The 17,435-nt window shown below is 40.0% G+C and overlaps 1 protein-coding gene across 1 annotated transcript in view; it reads right to left on the minus strand.

The window, feature by feature from the left end:
• Nucleotides 1-1,936: 1,936 nt before the first annotated feature.
• Nucleotides 1,937-17,435, minus strand: part of LOC311233885 (deoxycytidine kinase 2) — a 32,110-nt gene continuing 16,611 nt past the window's right edge. The window contains exons 6-8 of the mRNA XM_084320955.1: nt 5,839-5,954; nt 5,234-5,333; nt 1,937-4,252 (exon numbers count right to left, since the gene is read on the minus strand). Coding sequence (XP_084177081.1) covers nt 4,226-4,252; nt 5,234-5,333; nt 5,839-5,954 — 243 coding nt within the window. The 3' untranslated portion in view covers nt 1,937-4,225. The remainder of the gene's footprint in view (nt 4,253-5,233; nt 5,334-5,838; nt 5,955-17,435) is intronic.

Genomic DNA, 17,435 nt, shown 5'->3' on the forward strand with positions numbered 1-17,435 from the left:
ACACCACAAAAACAAACAACAGTGAAATACAGAAGTAGATGACTATTAAAGAACAATAAAATACATACATAGCTTGTACATGTAGGTGATTTTTACCTCAAGGGCCAATTGTGACTCTGTGCGCATCATATCATCAACCAACTGCTGACTGCCAGTGCCTGATAGACTCTGGCCTGAATCATATAGCAGCCTGATAGTGTGTGTGTGTGTGTGTGTGTGTGTGTGCTGCTGAGTGTGTGCACTACTCATAGTTTCCTTGTGTGTGTGTGTGCTCAAGGACACACTGTGTTTTTTAATCTTGAACTCATATTAATCTCTTCCACGTGGCCACAGCAGCACTGATTTACAGACAGATGAAAATGACTGCATACATAGATGTTATCTCTATCATGAGGAATATTAGTTATTTTCTTCATTGTGTATACAGCTGGCTGATGTATGTTTTTATCACATTGTAGTAGATGATATTTCGTTTTCCCAGGACATCTTACAGTGTGGCATCTTGTATCTGCTGTTTTAAAGGAACTCACCAATATTATGGGAAATGTGCTTTTCTCCAGTCAGACAAGAAGACAGATAACACTTTACTCTGTGTGCGTTCAGTAGAAAGCTATCCGGCTGCAAGCTAGCACAAATTAAGCTGAATACATACATAAATGTGATGAGATGCACTGATGCAGTCATATGTGATGTTATGAGATCATTAAGGAGGAAGATCAGGTTAATGATCTGCACACCTAACCACAAACCAGACCTTTACCCTCAGAGAGCGAGACAGAGAAATAGAGAGATCATGGTAGACTAGGGTGTAGAGAGAAAGAGATAAAGAAAGAGGGAGGGAGAGAGACAGATACCAGGGTAGAGAAAAAGAAGAGGAAGAGAAGTTGTAAGCAGTTAGACACAGCCGTAACCTGATAAAACACTGATTTAGGTTCAATTAAATTAAAGTCACGTATCAGCATAAAAAAGGCATTCATCCAGTCGACTTCATGCTCATCATGGGTGTTGCTGAGGAGCCAGGGGAGGATACTAACAGATTTAGTGCCATATGGTGGCGTTAGAACAACTACGTTTTGGGGCTAAAAAGTCTCAGAACAGGCACTGCACTAGTGGATTTTATTTAGTCTTTCCTGCTAACAAAGCAAAGACCAACCTTGTGCGAACCCTGTGTTCTGTACTGTGCTCCATCAGAATGTTGTTCAGTCCCAGAGGGTTCAACTTTTTTGTTTATAATTCAAGAGATTTATTCATCATACATACGCAAGACATGTAGTGAAATGAAGGTGACCATGCCCGCCTTGATTGTGCAAACAAATATACAAATAATAATAGAATAAAATAGAATAGATAATATACATGATAAAAGGTACTAAGATAATACTATACAACGCTAAGCTTACGAATTTAAGGTAATGAGTCCTATATACACTACTATACAATACCTAAAGTGACCTGTGTGAGTGCAGGATGTGCGTTCATGTGTGGTTGTGTGGGGGGTCATTGTTCAGTGATCAGATAATTATTGCCTATATTTATTGTAACATATACTCTGAACGATAGGGGATACAGGAACCTCATCTGCACCTTTGATTATACCGTTTAATTTTCTCGTACCCCCCCCCCCCTGCAGCTATGATGCCTGGATTTCCTGGGATCAATAAAGGAATATCTTAAACCGTATTAACACTGCTGCTATAATAGGACCATCTCAAATGTTTTTGCAAGGACTTAATGTTCTAAACAAGGACTTAATGTTTTAAAACAAGGACAAATGGTCTAAAACAAGGACAAATGGTCTACTCTAAAACAAGGACAAATGGTCTAAAACAAGGACAGGTGGTCTAAAACAAGGACAAATGGTCTCTAAAACAAGGACAAAAGATTTAACATTTTCTGCATGAAGCAAATCAAGTCAGTCAAAAAGTAGTTTTGACCATTTTATTTGAGGTGTCAAAAAATGCAGTTGTCTGTATTTCACATGATCTGAAATGATTTCACCATTAACATTTACAAGTACCACTCGGGTATCTCCTAACAAATATCTGCAAGCAAGTGATTAGCTTGGTGAAACAATATGTACACTGTCTATAATATGATTTTGGGAAGGTAAGGAATAGAAAACAAGCTAGGGATGACAGACAGAAGACTGTCCAATAGAAAACATGCAAGGGATGAAAGACAGGAGGCTGTCCAATAGAAAACAAGCTAGGGTTGAAAGACAGAAAGGAGGCTGTCCAATAGAAAACAAGCTAGGGATGACAGACACGAAGCTACTGATATAGAAACACCTTCAGATAGGAATGAAAAACGTTTTGTAGGTGGCAAAGACAAAAGTCACTGTATCTAAAAAATATAATCTCAAATTAGTTTTCCAGTATTTTAAATAAGTAAAAAAAACTTTCAGATCCCAATGAGGCAGTAATCAACCTGTAGCCACAGAAGCATCCATGTCTCAGTTACTGAATACATTAAAATAATATTTACACATTGAGTAGTATTCAGCTGTGGTAGAAATACAAGCAGAAACACATTGAGTAGTATTCAGCTGTGGTAGAAACACAAGCAGAAACACATCGAGTAGTATTCAGCTGTGGTAGAAACACATTGAGTAGTATTCAGCTGTGGTAGAAACACATTGAGTAGTATTCAGCTGTGGTAGAAACACATTGAGTAGTATTCCGCTGTGGTAGAAACACATCGAGTAGTATTCAGCTGTGGTAGAAACACATTGAGTAATATTCAGCTGTGGTAGAAACACAAGCAGAAACACATTGGGTAGTATTCAGCTGTGGTAGAAACACATTGAGTAGTATTCAGCTGTGGTAGAAACACAAGCAGAAACACATTGGGTAGTATTCAGCTGTGGTAGAAACAAGGAGAAACAAACAATTCTAAACCTCTCTTTTCAGACACACAGCTAATTCTCACTTAAAAACAAGTATCCCATCATATTATTGAACCACATGGGCTACTAGACTACTAAAGTAAAAATACACAGTAACAAAAATGTACAGAAAGATTAAATGGAAACGCATGATCTGAAAACATGCAACAACCACGTCAGTGGAAACACATCACAACTTTACAAAAAAATAATTCTCCAATAAAATATAAATAATGTACAGAACCTCAAATTCCACAAGGCAGGACCCTCTGAAAACTAAGATACATAAAGATGAGTCTAGTACCGCGGTTCCCAAACTTTTTTGGCCGTGCACCCCCTGTCACCTCCCGACCTAGCTGACGCACCCCCCCAATGGGTTTCTGTTAGAAAAATGTTTTGCTGGTCTCCGTGCACAGATTTTATTTTATCTCTTCCCATGGCGACTATGGATAGGGAATTTCTTTATTTAATTAAAATGTTCACGACAACATGGATGCATGTACTCTGCCAGCATGTTTAATATCCATAATACTAAAGGGTTGACTAAGATTTTTATGACATTTTATTGTAATTTTTTTATTTATTTTTTTGTAATTGACCACCATTAGCCTTTTCATGTCACACACCACCTAGAGGGCGCTCGCGCACCACAGGGGGTGCGCGCACCACAGTTTGGGAACCACTGGTCTAGTACTACTGGAATAACCAGAGTCTACTCTTCACACCTAGACAGTTGTCTCTAGTATAAACAAGTTGCCTGTAGTAGAAATAACCACAAACCAACAACATATTGAGCTCAGTCCACAAGATTTGCTATATTTAGGAGGCTTTTCAGGTTGTTACCTTCATTACCTATAGATAACTATAATATATTATGAACATATATATAACATTAGTGTTAAAAGGGCACTTCAACAAAAAACAATGCCGATTTATTTTGAACATAATCTCACACATCCAAAAAAAAAACTCACATTAATTTAGTTTGACATTTACAGCTCCATGAAATGATGTAGATGAAAACATGTCAATACCTTGTCTCATAGAGACTGCTAACCTTATAATTTTATTGAGCTGTAATTAATACAACGCAAGGATTTCAATGTCCCAGATGACATCACTGGTGGCCATATTCAAACTAATTTACTCTCAATAACTAAATGTATGTAAACATTGAGTTTTTGAATGTGTGTGAGATTATGTGCAAAGTAAATCAACATTGTTTTTTGGTGAAGTCCCCCTTTAACCAACATTAACCTGCAGAAATGACCTGAGCTGGTAACCTCAACTCAAGAAGGGTGCCGGGCCTGTTGGACACCACCAGGGAGCAGCAGAGCTGTTCTACAATGTGCTGAGGAACTCCTTTACCTGACAGACAAGAGAATACACATTAAAGACTTGTTTTAAAAAATCTTGTTCAAATGTTCAAATTGCAAAGACAAATCCCTGCACTCCTAACCAGGTGTTCGTGTTCGATACTTAACCCCCAGAACTCATTCATCTCATAGAAAATACACACAAGATATTGACTTACTTGACAGCACAAAATTTTATTAAAAATTGTTATGACAAAATGGGAATACCGGTAACTGACTGATCCCAAGCTCTGCAGACCTTAGCAACACCTTGACAACCAAGTGCTTCTTGTCTGTCAAACTGTCTGATCTTGTCTAGAAGTGCTTCTTGTCTGTCAAACTAACTGTCTGATCTTGTCTAGAAGTGCTTCTTGTCTGTCAAACTAACTGTCTGATCTTGTCTAGAAGTGCTTCTTGTCTGTCAAACAAACTGTCTGATCTTGTCTAGAAGTGCTTCTTGTCTGTCAAACTAACTGTCTGATCTTGTCTAGAAGGGCTTCTTGTCTGTCAAACTAACTGTCTGATCTTGTCTAGAAGTGCTTCTTGTCTGTCAAACTAACTGTCTGATCTTGTCTAGAAGTGCTTCTTGTCTGTCAAACTAACTGTCTGATCTTGTCTAGAAGTGCTTCTTGTCTGTCAAACTAACTGTCTGACCGTGTCTAGAAGTGCTTCTTGTCTGTCAAACAAACTGTCTGATCTTGTCTAGAAGTGCTTCTTGTCTGTCAAACTAACTGTCTGATCTTGTCTAGAAGTGCTTCTTGTCTGTCAAACTAACTGTCTGATCTTGTCTAGAAGTGCTTCTTGTCTGTCAAACTAACTGTCTGATCTTGTCTAGAAGTGCTTCTTGTCTGTCAAACTAACTGTCTGATCTTGTCTAGAAGTGCTTCTTGTCTGTCAAACTAACTGCCTGACCGTGTCTAGAAGTGCTTCTTGTCTGTCAAACTAACTGTCTGACCTTGTCTAGAAGTGCTTCTTGTCTGTCAAACTGTCTGACCTTGTCTAGAAGTGCTTCTTGTCTGATGCGGTCATTCTTAAAGTCATCGTTCACATCCAGTACCAGGATAGGCAGGTCCTTCAAGTACTCAAAGTCCAGCCTATAGATACACAGGAAACAGCACATTTTCATATCAATATACATACAACAATAGGGGTGTAACGATGCGACCTCACAACAATTAATTTCTATTATGATTATTCAGGCAACGATTCAATGCATCATGAAATCTCTTCATTTGACCACGATTCAATTCGATGAGTTTTCTATCAGTTAATTCCCCAAACGTTTTTGAATACACAAATATGGCTGGGGGAACTGATTCACTCAGCATGAAAGGACTATAGGTCAATAAAAACAATACAAAAAAAAGAAAAAAAAATTATTTCGATGCATTTCTATTATAATCGATTCTAACATTTTCAAATCGATGCAGTTGAATCGTCACATTAGAATCGATGCATTTCGATTACCGTAATCAATGCATCGTTACACCCCTATACAACATACATAGAAACATATATACATTATGTAACAATTTAGTCACATGTTGAGATAGTGGTCCTAAAGATTACAACTAGATAAATAAATTATATTATTCTTACTTGGTGGTTCTGTTGTAGAGCCAGCACTCGTGTTTGTGGTGGAGCTGCTCCAGATACTCCAGAGGGATCCCTTGCTCTTCCTCTCGTCCTCGAAGGCGCAACCTCTGCATACAGCACTGGAAAAACAATCAAACATTTAAAAACGATTTCCCCCTTACTCAGAGTGCTATTTGTCCATCCAGATCATTTCGGTGTGATTTGCCTAGTTTCTGAGATATTGATGAGAAGTGATTGCGGTCACTTAACCTCTTAAGTAGGGATGCCCCGATCACGTTTTTTGCCACCGATACCGATCACCGATCGTCGTGAGCCATATCGACCGATACCGATCGTTTTTGATTAAAATAAATTAAATTTTATTTTATATAAAACCCCCCCCCCTTTTTTTTTTATTATAAAATATATATATTATATAATTAGACTTGTACTTGTATTATCTGCGAGACATCGCCACCACGCAACAAGCTCCACTGTCTGTGTGTACTCTAGTAGCCTCCAGCTACAGCCAGGATTCTCCGGAGCTGCAGCTGGACCTATACTCGAGTAGCCTCAAGCTACGGCCAGGATTCTCCGGCGCTGCACCTGGACCCTATTGGTATAACGTTACTTAACTGTGCTCAGCAAGCCCTCAGCTCGAATACGCATCGAATCAGTGTTATAAGACATTGATATCAGGAGCTATCTGTAGCTACTGCTAGCCGGATATATAACGTTAATACAACGCCTCAGTGAATTATTTAGTTCAATGGGACATTTCGTTTTTAACAGTGAACTAACTTGCGCTAACAGCTAACAGGTATCATACCTACCTACTATACTTGCTAGAGCCGGCGTTTGTTGATGTCAGGAGCTATCGGTAGCTGGCCGGCTAGATACCGTTCGGTTAGACAATGCCTCATCATGTATTAAACTAAAAGTGAATAGTTGACTGGGTCATTTTGTAACGGTAGCTAAGCTAACGTTAGCTCAGGGAGACGACGACACGACACGCCGTCCTCCCGTGTCTCACTAGACTAGACCCGTGTTTACATGCGTGCGGGAGGGGCTGGACTCGAGAGCAGACGCCGCACCACCGGTGTCTGAGACAGAACTCAGCGACAGCGAGTGATCGGGTTTGACGATCGGTGAAAATAAAACATTATCACCGTTCACCGATGGCATATTTATACTGAATATCGGCCGATAACGATCGGTGGCCGATCGATCGGGGCATCCCTACTCTTAAGCCCTAGAGAATTTGGCAAAAAATTTAACCCCAAATAAATGGAAGATTGCTCCACTTCTACAAGGGCCATTTGCATGTTCTTGGTATCTAGGGACATCTATGGATCTCAGGGCATGTATTCCCAGTGTCAGAAATATTGCATCTGTTACTAGGCTTGAGTAAATTGTAATGAACCAAAGGAGAATATAAATTATTATTTAAAATATTTCTTTCCATCTTTGACGGTGAATACCATCAACTAACATTGACCAGATGTATAAAAAAAAAAAAAAAAAAAAAAAAATTATGAATGAAGGGCACATGATTTACAGGGGGTTTTGTAGATAGTTACAGTACTGAATTCTGCCATCCGGACATATGAAATATGATTATAGAATATCAGGCCTATAAATGATCTTATTATGGTCATGTCACACATCTATGGATCGGTCCAAATCTCCTCTTTTCAATGGCAGAGTTCAATCTGGATTTAGTTCCCACCAGGCGCCCCTGACAGGGCAGCAAAAACCGTGAATGAAATCTACTGTAAGTACAGTTAATTTTTTATAATGTAAATTGCTCCGCCATTTTTCGTCAGATTGCAACGCAGTTTTTTGGTAGATGTTCACAGAAAGGTAGAGAAACTAACTGCATTATATTTTATGGCAATAACGTTCAGGTTTGTTCCACCCGTGAGATATGATCCCGGGGGGAAAAAAAGAGAAAAAATGCTTGATTTTGATTGACAGGGGCTGGCGTGAGCTGGGAAGTGTATTTTCTTTATTTTCTTTTGAAAGCCCCGGGTCTCTTCTCTCAAAAGACTACTCAAGTTAGGTTGCGCCAAAACCTCTCGTCAAATGGTAAATGGACTGCATTTATATAGCGCTTTTATCCAAAGTGCTTTACAATTTGTTCCTCACAATTTACCCATTCACACACCGACAGCGGAGGCAACCATGCAAGGTGCCAACCTGCTCATCGGGAGTAATTAAGTGTCTTGCTCAAGGACACTTCAACATGCTGCCTGGGAGGAGCGGGAATCGAACCGGGAACCTCTGGATTACAAGACTGCTCTACCTACAGATCCACTGTCGCCCCTCAATAAGCATCAATAAGCACATTTTTCTCAATACGCTGAGATTTCTATAAACCCATATTTCACTAATAGCATTAAACTCTTAACTGGCACCGACCCGGCCCGTTTTTCCCACTGGCGCGACACGCCACTTTGGCAACCTCTAGCAGCTTGGGTGTGGATATTTTTTAATACAATATATAATATATATAGAATTACAGCCCTACTTGTTGCCTGTTGATTGCCATTTCAGGCTACAAAATCCGTTCAGCAGTTACATATGCGCCAAAGTACACGGCAGACTTTTCTTTTTTTCTAATACCACCCACGACTCCCGAGGCTCTAGCTCCGTCAAATCATTTGGCGATCTCGAAAACTATTGGACAGGGTTGTAACCAATGAGTGTGGCTTTCCAATAGGGCTGACCTTCGAAGCTTTTTTGGCTTTGGATTTTATTTCGAAGCTTCGGAGAAAAAAAATATATATATACTTTTTTTTTTTTTTTTTTTATCTTATGTTGTGGGACTTGTACAGCACTTTGGTAAACTTTGTTGTTTTTAAATGTGCTCTATAAATAAAGTGGATTGGATTAATGAATTAAGTAGCCCCTTTCGTGACTGTGACGCAGCCAACAAGGTTTCACTCGGCTGTGTGATTTAATTCAAGGTGGATCGCTGTTGTCGTTTGAACAACTTCAGATTTCATGGGAACTACCAATCCCCCAAATCAAGAATGTTTAAGATGAATGAAGTAAGATTTTGATTATTTGAAATATGGCCTGTGTAGACTAAACTATGCACAGAATTATGTCAGTCTACAAGGTCCGGATTCTACATGGTCCGGCAATGTAGACCTTGTAGACTCCACTACAGACCAATTATCAGTGAATGTTCATGCATTTTTAAGAAGGGCTACTACAAAAAAAACTCACCAAAACATCTCAGTAGCACCTTATCTAAATGTTCTATTTCATATATGGAGATTCATATTTATTTATGTATTGCATGCATTTCTAAATTTTATTTCCTATTTTTTTTATTCATCCCAGTATCTTTCTTTCTTATGTGTGGAATTCTACAAGGCATGTAGGTGTATATGTGTTTGAGGATGATATCCTTCAAACAGGCAATAGTGATGATATAATTTGGGCAGTGCTGAGCTGGGTTACTTTCCTCCAGTGTATTTGTCCCCCGGCCCCACCCAATGGCCCCACGCGCACGCGTGCACACACACACAAATCGAAATAAAAAAATTTTACGATTCCTTTTTGAAAAAAAATGTATTTGTGCCATCGAACGAAGCTTCGAAGTATTTAAGACAGCCCTACTTTCCAATGATACCCCACGTGGGGATGAGCAAATCAGGGATCTAGGTGAAAAGTCACGAGTGAAAAAAGGAAGAGAAAAAACCACGGAATGCATTGGAGTCTATGAGAAAACTAAAACCGGCAGAGCTTTTTTTCTTCTCCCAGTTTACCAAAATCGCTCCTAATCACTCATTTCTGAACACATTTTTATGAAAGTTGGACATGTACTATACAAGACTTCATGGCTATGGACCCAGGGTATTTTATCAGCCGTACCAATTTCTTTTGGATATTGCAACTACTACAGAAAAACATGAGTACACAAGTTCAAGTTCAATTCAGTTCAGACCTATGCAGGGATTAAAGCAAAAAAGAAATCTCCTGAGTGAACTTTTTTCCGGCCAAGTCATATTCTTATTTGAACCTCCACTGTATATATATTTTTTAATAGCGTTAGCGTTTTAAGGGAACTAGATTATTTTGAACATCTTTTCTATTGCCAGTTTGCTTTTACGTAATATCAATGCTGACCCAGTAGGGTCCACCGTGACACAGGTGTCACATGTACTTTACATGTTCTGGAAATGTCCATATAAAGCGTTTTCCTTGATTTTACCTCATGAAGTCCCAAAGGGACACCAGTGGAACATCCTGGTGGGGTCATGTGACAGATCATGTGATGTTGTGCTCCCATAAACCACCTTTCCACAATGATGACTGATGGTGGTGACTAAATGACAGAAGTAGCTAGCATTCAAAAGCTAGATTCTTGTTGCTAAAAGGTAAGATTAGCCCATTTAAGAATTATAATGCTTACATAACATGGTCTTTATGATATATAACCTGTTGTGAACACATTTCTTGAATAAAATGATAAAGAAACCAATTGATAAAAATTTGCTGTGACATATATGTCACAATACGAACAATTATTATGATCTGCTCAGTTAATTTGTCTGATTCAATGATATTTAGTTAATATATTTTATATTGTTCAATTGTTCAAAGCATATTAAAACAAATATCAGTCATATTTCAATGTAGTACCGTGTAGTGCCATGTAGTAGTACCCTGTAGTGCCATGTAGTACCATGTAATACCCTGTAATGCAGGGAGGGGCAACTGGCGGCCCGCGGGCCGCATGCGGCCCTCACCGACGCTCCATACGGCCCCAGGCCAATATATATATATTATAATAAAAAATAATAATATTTTTTAATTTTTTGCATTCGACTAAGAGGTTGGCAGTCGACTATGGGTCCTTTCGATCGATTAGTCGACTATTCAACTAATAGGGGTCAGCCCTAGTGTGGACATATTCAACGCTGTTGAAAGTGCCGTGCAGCAATATGGGTGGTTTGATAAACTGTCCGCTGTTGTTACCGATGGAGCACCCGCAATGAAAGGAAAACACAGGATTCACCGGGCTTCTAAGGCAGAGTGGCGTTGAGTGTCCAATGCTGCACTGCATTATACATCAGGTAAGTTCGCTAACATAATTTCCATCTATTGTGGGTCACTAATAATCAGGGGTGCAGTGGTCATGCCACGTGGTACCACACCGTCCCAGCACTTTTCTGAGCAGAAGTACATGCATGGATGTGCACGCGCGTGCACGCAACAATTAAACGTTATTTCATCTGATGCAGATCGCATGCACAAACATTGAAGCTGACATTCCTTCTATTGTGCGCCAACAGGAGAAACCACAAGTGTCTCATTAAAGACAGAACCATTATTGACCCACTGTGGGGGAGGGTGAATGTCATGCCAGTTTGATAAAGGGTCAATGGGAGGCATGTAGAATTGCACAAAAAGGAATTAATTATTCTGATGAGTATTGCACTTGGCTACTTGTTTACTTTTGTAGTGTTCAGATAACACTGAAATGCATGTTATGGATATGAAGCACTCAGGAATATTTTGTTTAGTAGCAGGATACAAGTTTATACATTTAACAAAATCATTTATTATTGCACTTTTGATTTAATGTTGTAGTGAAATGCAGCAGGAATGCTGCTTTGTGTTTGTTGAGCAGTGGGCTTTAAGTTCATACATTTATTTTAATAGAAGCCTTAATTATAATTTGTCATTTTTGTATATATTTGGGTTACACAGCAATACTTTCAAATTCAGCTGTATTTATAAATTCATAAAGTTGAAATTAAGCATTACTAAATGCGTTTGAAATGGAATAAAAACAAAGTTACAACAAATTATAATAGTTTATATGCCTTATTTATCACATCTGTGACTATTATGGGCTATTTGAGTGATGGGGTACTACTGGCGGGACCGCCAATAAACAATGCGGCCCCCCAGATTGAGTGTGGAAATTTAGTGGCTCTCACCATATACAAAGTTGCCCACCCCTGCTGTAGTACCCTGTAGTACCATGTAGTACCCTGTAGTGCCATGTAGTACCCCCCCCCATGTAGGACCCCCCCCTCCGGTCAACCGCGCATGATGAGTCATAACGTCTGGGATCATGTACAGTTGAAATTTTTAATCTGGCGACAATCGGTATCAAACTGCATTTGATGATCTAATATATGCATTTATGGCTATAACTCACGTTCTATGAAATACTGCAGAAAACGATAAAAAACATATACTCTAGACCGTATTTTTGTATGAATGTGTGAATGAAAAAGTAAAACGTTCCTACATCCTGAACGATAGATAATTGATGTTGAATGGGCCATAGTAATGTCAATTTAGCAATACAATTTAAAAAGTTATAGCCCTGCAAATAAGGTGAACATCTCCATAGACAAATAGTGCTGGCAGAGAGGCTACAAGGATGAGAATAAGCTCCGGCAGATAAAGGGTTAATAATACATAATGCAATTTTACAACAACAAAAAAGTGCAGCTTACATACAGAAAACTCCTAATTCTGGGTTTTATGCATGCATAACATAAAATATAGATTTCAAATGTATGTGTCTTGTACAAGTCTTCTGCATCCAGAGGTTCCTCTAGTCTTTGGACTATAGACCACTGTGGTGTAGAGCCTACTGTCCTGACTGTGACTACAGACCAGTGTTGTAGCCTACTGTCCTGACTGTGACTAGTATAGACCACTGTGTTGTAGAGCCTACTGTCCTGACTGTGACTATAGACCACTGTGTTGTAGAGCCTACTGTCCTGACTGTGACTATAGACCACTGTGTTGTAGCGCCTACTGTCCTGACTGTGACTATAGACCCTACTGTTGTGGTTGTCACGCCAGGCAGGGAGGCTGTGTGCTGGAGATCGCAAATGAGAGTATTGTGGCTAGCTTCTGATTGATGGCGAGCTAGCACCCTTTTCCTATTACTGCCATACTGTAATATCCTGTGGGATACATTGCAAAAACACACACCTGGGCACTCATTTATCAATGGTGCGTACACACAGATATGTGCGTAACCCGTGCGTACGATCATTTCTAAGCTAAGTGTGGGACTTATCAATTTGAACGTGTGCTTGACATTGTGCGTATATATACGCACAGCTCAGACTGTGCGTTAGGGATGGGTACCTTTCACATTTGAACCGGTACCGGTACCTGTGAATCGATACCGGTACCCAACGGTACCTTTTTTCGGTACTTTAGTCTCAAGAAATTAAATTTACCTACCTCAGTCGTAAAAAAAAAATCCAAACTTCAAATAACTACAATTTCGACAGTTTTAGGCTTGTCATTGCTCCGACTGCTTTGTTGTTGAATCAAGTCAAATCCTAGGTAAGCATATATTGTGCGTGTGAACGTTGACACGAAAAGAAAAAAGTAAAAAATAAAAATAAAAAATGTTTTGGTATCTCACTTGATTCGATACTCGGTAGTACCGACGTGTTTCGGTTCGGTACCTCAAAAGTACCGAATTCGGTACCCATCCCTACTGTGCGTACCTGGCGCCCAGCGGTAGAATATGAAGACTGCAGACGGACGGCATTATGCTTTCATCAGTTTCATGCATTAGTTTCAACAATGACGTGTTCTGTATGACCCATAATTCACTATAGTTCATTGTAAAATAGTGACATTAGTGTAATTATTGTCAAACCCTAAATAGCATTTGGAATAGGTATTTCTGAATGAATTCAGCCTGGTTCATAGCGTTATTATAGGAATACTTCTCGCGGTGTGCCCTCAGATGTTTTCAGAGATATAGGGCAGGGCGGCTAAGTGGTGCAGTGGGCAAGGTGCTCGCCACTAACACAGGAGATGCTGGGTTCGAGGCCAGCTCTCTGCGTTGCTTCCGGCTTGGCTGGTCATTCATACTAATACAATTGGCAGTATTAGGGGGTGGGAAAGTCGGTGGGTGGGGATCGGACGTTGTGGACAGTGACTCCTACAGGTCGGTTGGTATCTGTAGCTACTGCTAGCCGGATATATAACGTTAATACAACGCCTCAGTGAATTATTTAGTTCAATGGGACATTTCGTTTTGAACGGTGAACTAACTTGCGCTAACGTGAGCTAACAGGTAGCATACACGTCTCTAACCCTAACCCTCTACTAGACTTTGTGGAGCGTTTGTTGATGTCAGGAGCTATCGGTAGCTGGCCGACTAGATACCGTTCGGTTAGACAATGCCTCATCATGTATTAAACTAAAAGTGAATAGTTGACTGGGTCATTTTGTAACGGTAGCTAAGCTAACGTTAGCTCAGGGAGACGCCACCGTCCTCCCACTAGACTACTAGACCCGTGTTTACATGCGTGCGGTAGGGGCTGGCACGCCCACTGCGCGAAGCCTCCTAAATAACTTTTTCCAGTTCGCACATATCTATTATCTATGACTAATTCTATCTATTTTTAGGGGCAAATGCGAGTGAAATAGTCGCGCTGTGGTTACATGACGTCGTGGGGCGGCGTGGCTCAGGGGTAGAGCGGGTCGTCCAATGATCGAAGGGTTGGTGGTTCGAATCCCGCTCAAGCCCATGTCCATCCCACTGCCGTTGTGTCCTTGGGCAAGACACTTAACCTACTTGCCTCGTATGAATGTGTATGCATGTGAATGAATGTTGGTGGTGGTCGGAGGGGCCGTAGGCGTTGATTATTCGCCACGCTTCCGTGAGTCTGCCTCAGGGCAGCTCTGGCTGCAATTGTAGCTTACCACCACCGGTATGACTGTGTATGAACGAATAATGGACTCTGTAAGCGCTCTGGGGTCTCTGGGGTGTCACGAAGAGCGCTATATAAATCCAATCCATTATTATTATTATTATTGCTATTTTAGAGCTGCCCTACCGGTTACACGGTATAGTCAAAATCCATACCGTAGAGCAAATTCATACCGTTTATACCGTATACCGTTTATACCGTCCACCCCACTAGCTAAACGGAAATCAAGATTCCATGCTCATATGGGCAGAGGTAGATCAACGCGTGAGAAATAAGTTGTTTGTTTGTGTAAAAAAAAAAATGCCCTTTTTCATCATATTTGACGCCTCTGATTGGCTCAATTTAGTTTCAATCTGTATGCATCTACAAATCATATTATACCAGGTAGCAAATTGACAGAAATCCATCTCAAGACGGAGCGCTTTAATGCCTGAGCCTATGTTACTCTATTTCATTAGCACTAAAGTGAATTTTCTTTATTGTATCGGAAACTTCAGAATGTTGTCTTTCAAAAGAGACCAGGGCCCTCATGCATCAACGTGTTCTACGCACAGATCTGTGCGTAACCCGTGCGTACGATCATTTCTAAGCAAAGAGTGGGATTCATCAACTTCAACTTGAACTTGACTTCGTGCTTACATCTACGCACATTTCGGACCTGGCGTACCTCGCGCCCAGTGGTAGAATATATTATTACAACAAGGAAATGAGCTTCTGTGCATAATAACACTGGATGTTCTATGAACCGTAGTTCATTATAGTTCATTGTAAATAGCAACAGTAGTGTAATTATGGTCAAAACCCTATAAATAGCATTTGGAATAATAGATCTTTCTCTCAGAATGAATGCAGCATGTCATATATGTTACGATTAATTGAAAATGGGGGACCCTGATGTAAACAAGACGAAAGTCTTTCTCTGGTCTGCATCCCCTTAACAATTGTATGTATTGAGCTGTACTGTACTGTACCCATTCTGCAATCTGTTAATAAAGTTCTCATTCATTCATTCATTCATGGTTTATATAGCGTTATCGGAATATACGGGGTGTAGGCTACTGACTGACTGCGCTCCGCGTAGCTTGATTGATTGATTGATTGAAAAGTTTATTAACAGATTGCAGAATGGGTACAGTACAGTACAGCTCAGTACATACAATTGTTAATTGGGGATGCAGACCAACTTTCGTCCTGTTTACATCAGGGTCCCCCATTTTCAATTCATCATAAATCATAAAGCTCAACTCGTTATTATTTTGCGCACAGACCGCCGAAACACGGGAACGTTTTGATTATATTTAAAAGGCTTTACGTTAAACGAAACAAGTGGAATTTCGAAGCTGTAAGCAGAATAAGTCATATGAATATAGTGTTCTTCCCCCTTTTTACTGTACAAGAAAGAATAGAAAACGCATTGCAATGACACCATGCAGATAGTGGACAGACTATATGATGGAATTCAAGTTCATGTATTGAAAGGCAGGATACATCATACATGCAGTGAGATTCATTGTTCTTGTATATGCTCTCGTATTATATTGTTTATATAGGCTACCCAATACTGACATCAAAATAGATTGTAGTAGTATGCCTCTAGAAATCATGCAGCAGGTAGAAAATTGACGGGAGATCCATCGCGATTTGGAATAGAATTGAGGAGAACTTTAATCCGTGGGTATTAATCAAACAACACGGGAAAAGGCAGTCATATTCCAGCGCGGTCTTTATTAGCCGACAACAAAATAGATGCCTCTAAAAATCATATAGCCAATCGAACACAACTAATAAAGGCATTCATATTGTACAGCACGGTTATAATGACACACTGACACAACACAACCAACGCCAAACAGTGGTCAACGAACGGTCTTTATTAGTATTTTGAGCTGTCCAGGCAGAATTGCAGCAATGGTCTTAGGGAGCCGTTGATATCTGACATCACCGTTTACAAATCCGCCTTTTATTTATCCACCTCCGTTACGAGGACCTCCACCTCGGTGTCTGTGTAGTTTCTCTTTTTCGTTCGCTTTGCCATCCTCCAACATTCCACGCACAGGGATTCCCTCATGGTATTTGAAGGGGAGGGCCTGACCATATTTGGTTGGTCGGGGCGGTTTTGGTATGCAAATACGTGAAAGCGTGCACGAGCTGCGGCGCAGGGCCATGGTGGGATTCATCATGACAGGTGTGCGTAGAGCCTGCTTACGCACGTGTGATGAATGCCGACTTCCCTGTGCGTGCGCTAGTTCTAAATTCCGTGCTTACGTGTGGAAGTAGGTCAAGGTCAAAGTCCACGTTGATGAATGAGGGCCCAGGCCCATGCATGTGCTATAAGTATAAAGTATAGTATTTTGGTCTGCAAAAGAAGTATGCAGTCCTCAAGTTCAAGTTTAAAAATGGCCACTTCTCTGGGCGCCAGTTAAGAGGTTAGAATTATTGGTAAACCAACCTAGTGCTGAAAATATACATTTGTTTTGACAGGGTCTTTACTCTTGGCTACATTTGAAGAAAAAAAAAACACAACATTAATTAATACATTCTGTAGAGATGGATTTATGGCGTGATGTCAATCTCCTAAACAGGGATTAAAGCAAAAAGCAATCTCCTGACTGAACTTTTTTTCAGGCCAAGTCATATTCCTATTTTAACCTCCACTGTATTAGTGTTAGCATTTTAAGGGAACTAGATTATTTTGAACATCTTTTTTATTGCCATTTATTTGCTTTTACGTAATATCAATGCAATTTTCTATTCATTAAATAAAACTGATACTTTTTGCAAGGGTTGACTCTGGCTTTGTCATACAAATAAATAAATCTACATACTGTAACTTTTCAGTGCACGTTTTTATTTACAGTACATTGTGACAAGCTTATGACTTGAACAAGGAACTAAACA

This window comes from Notolepis coatsorum, assembly GCF_963971535.1.
Source record: "Notolepis coatsorum genome assembly, chromosome: 8".
In the NCBI taxonomy this organism is placed as follows: Eukaryota; Metazoa; Chordata; class Actinopteri; order Aulopiformes; family Paralepididae; genus Notolepis; species Notolepis coatsorum.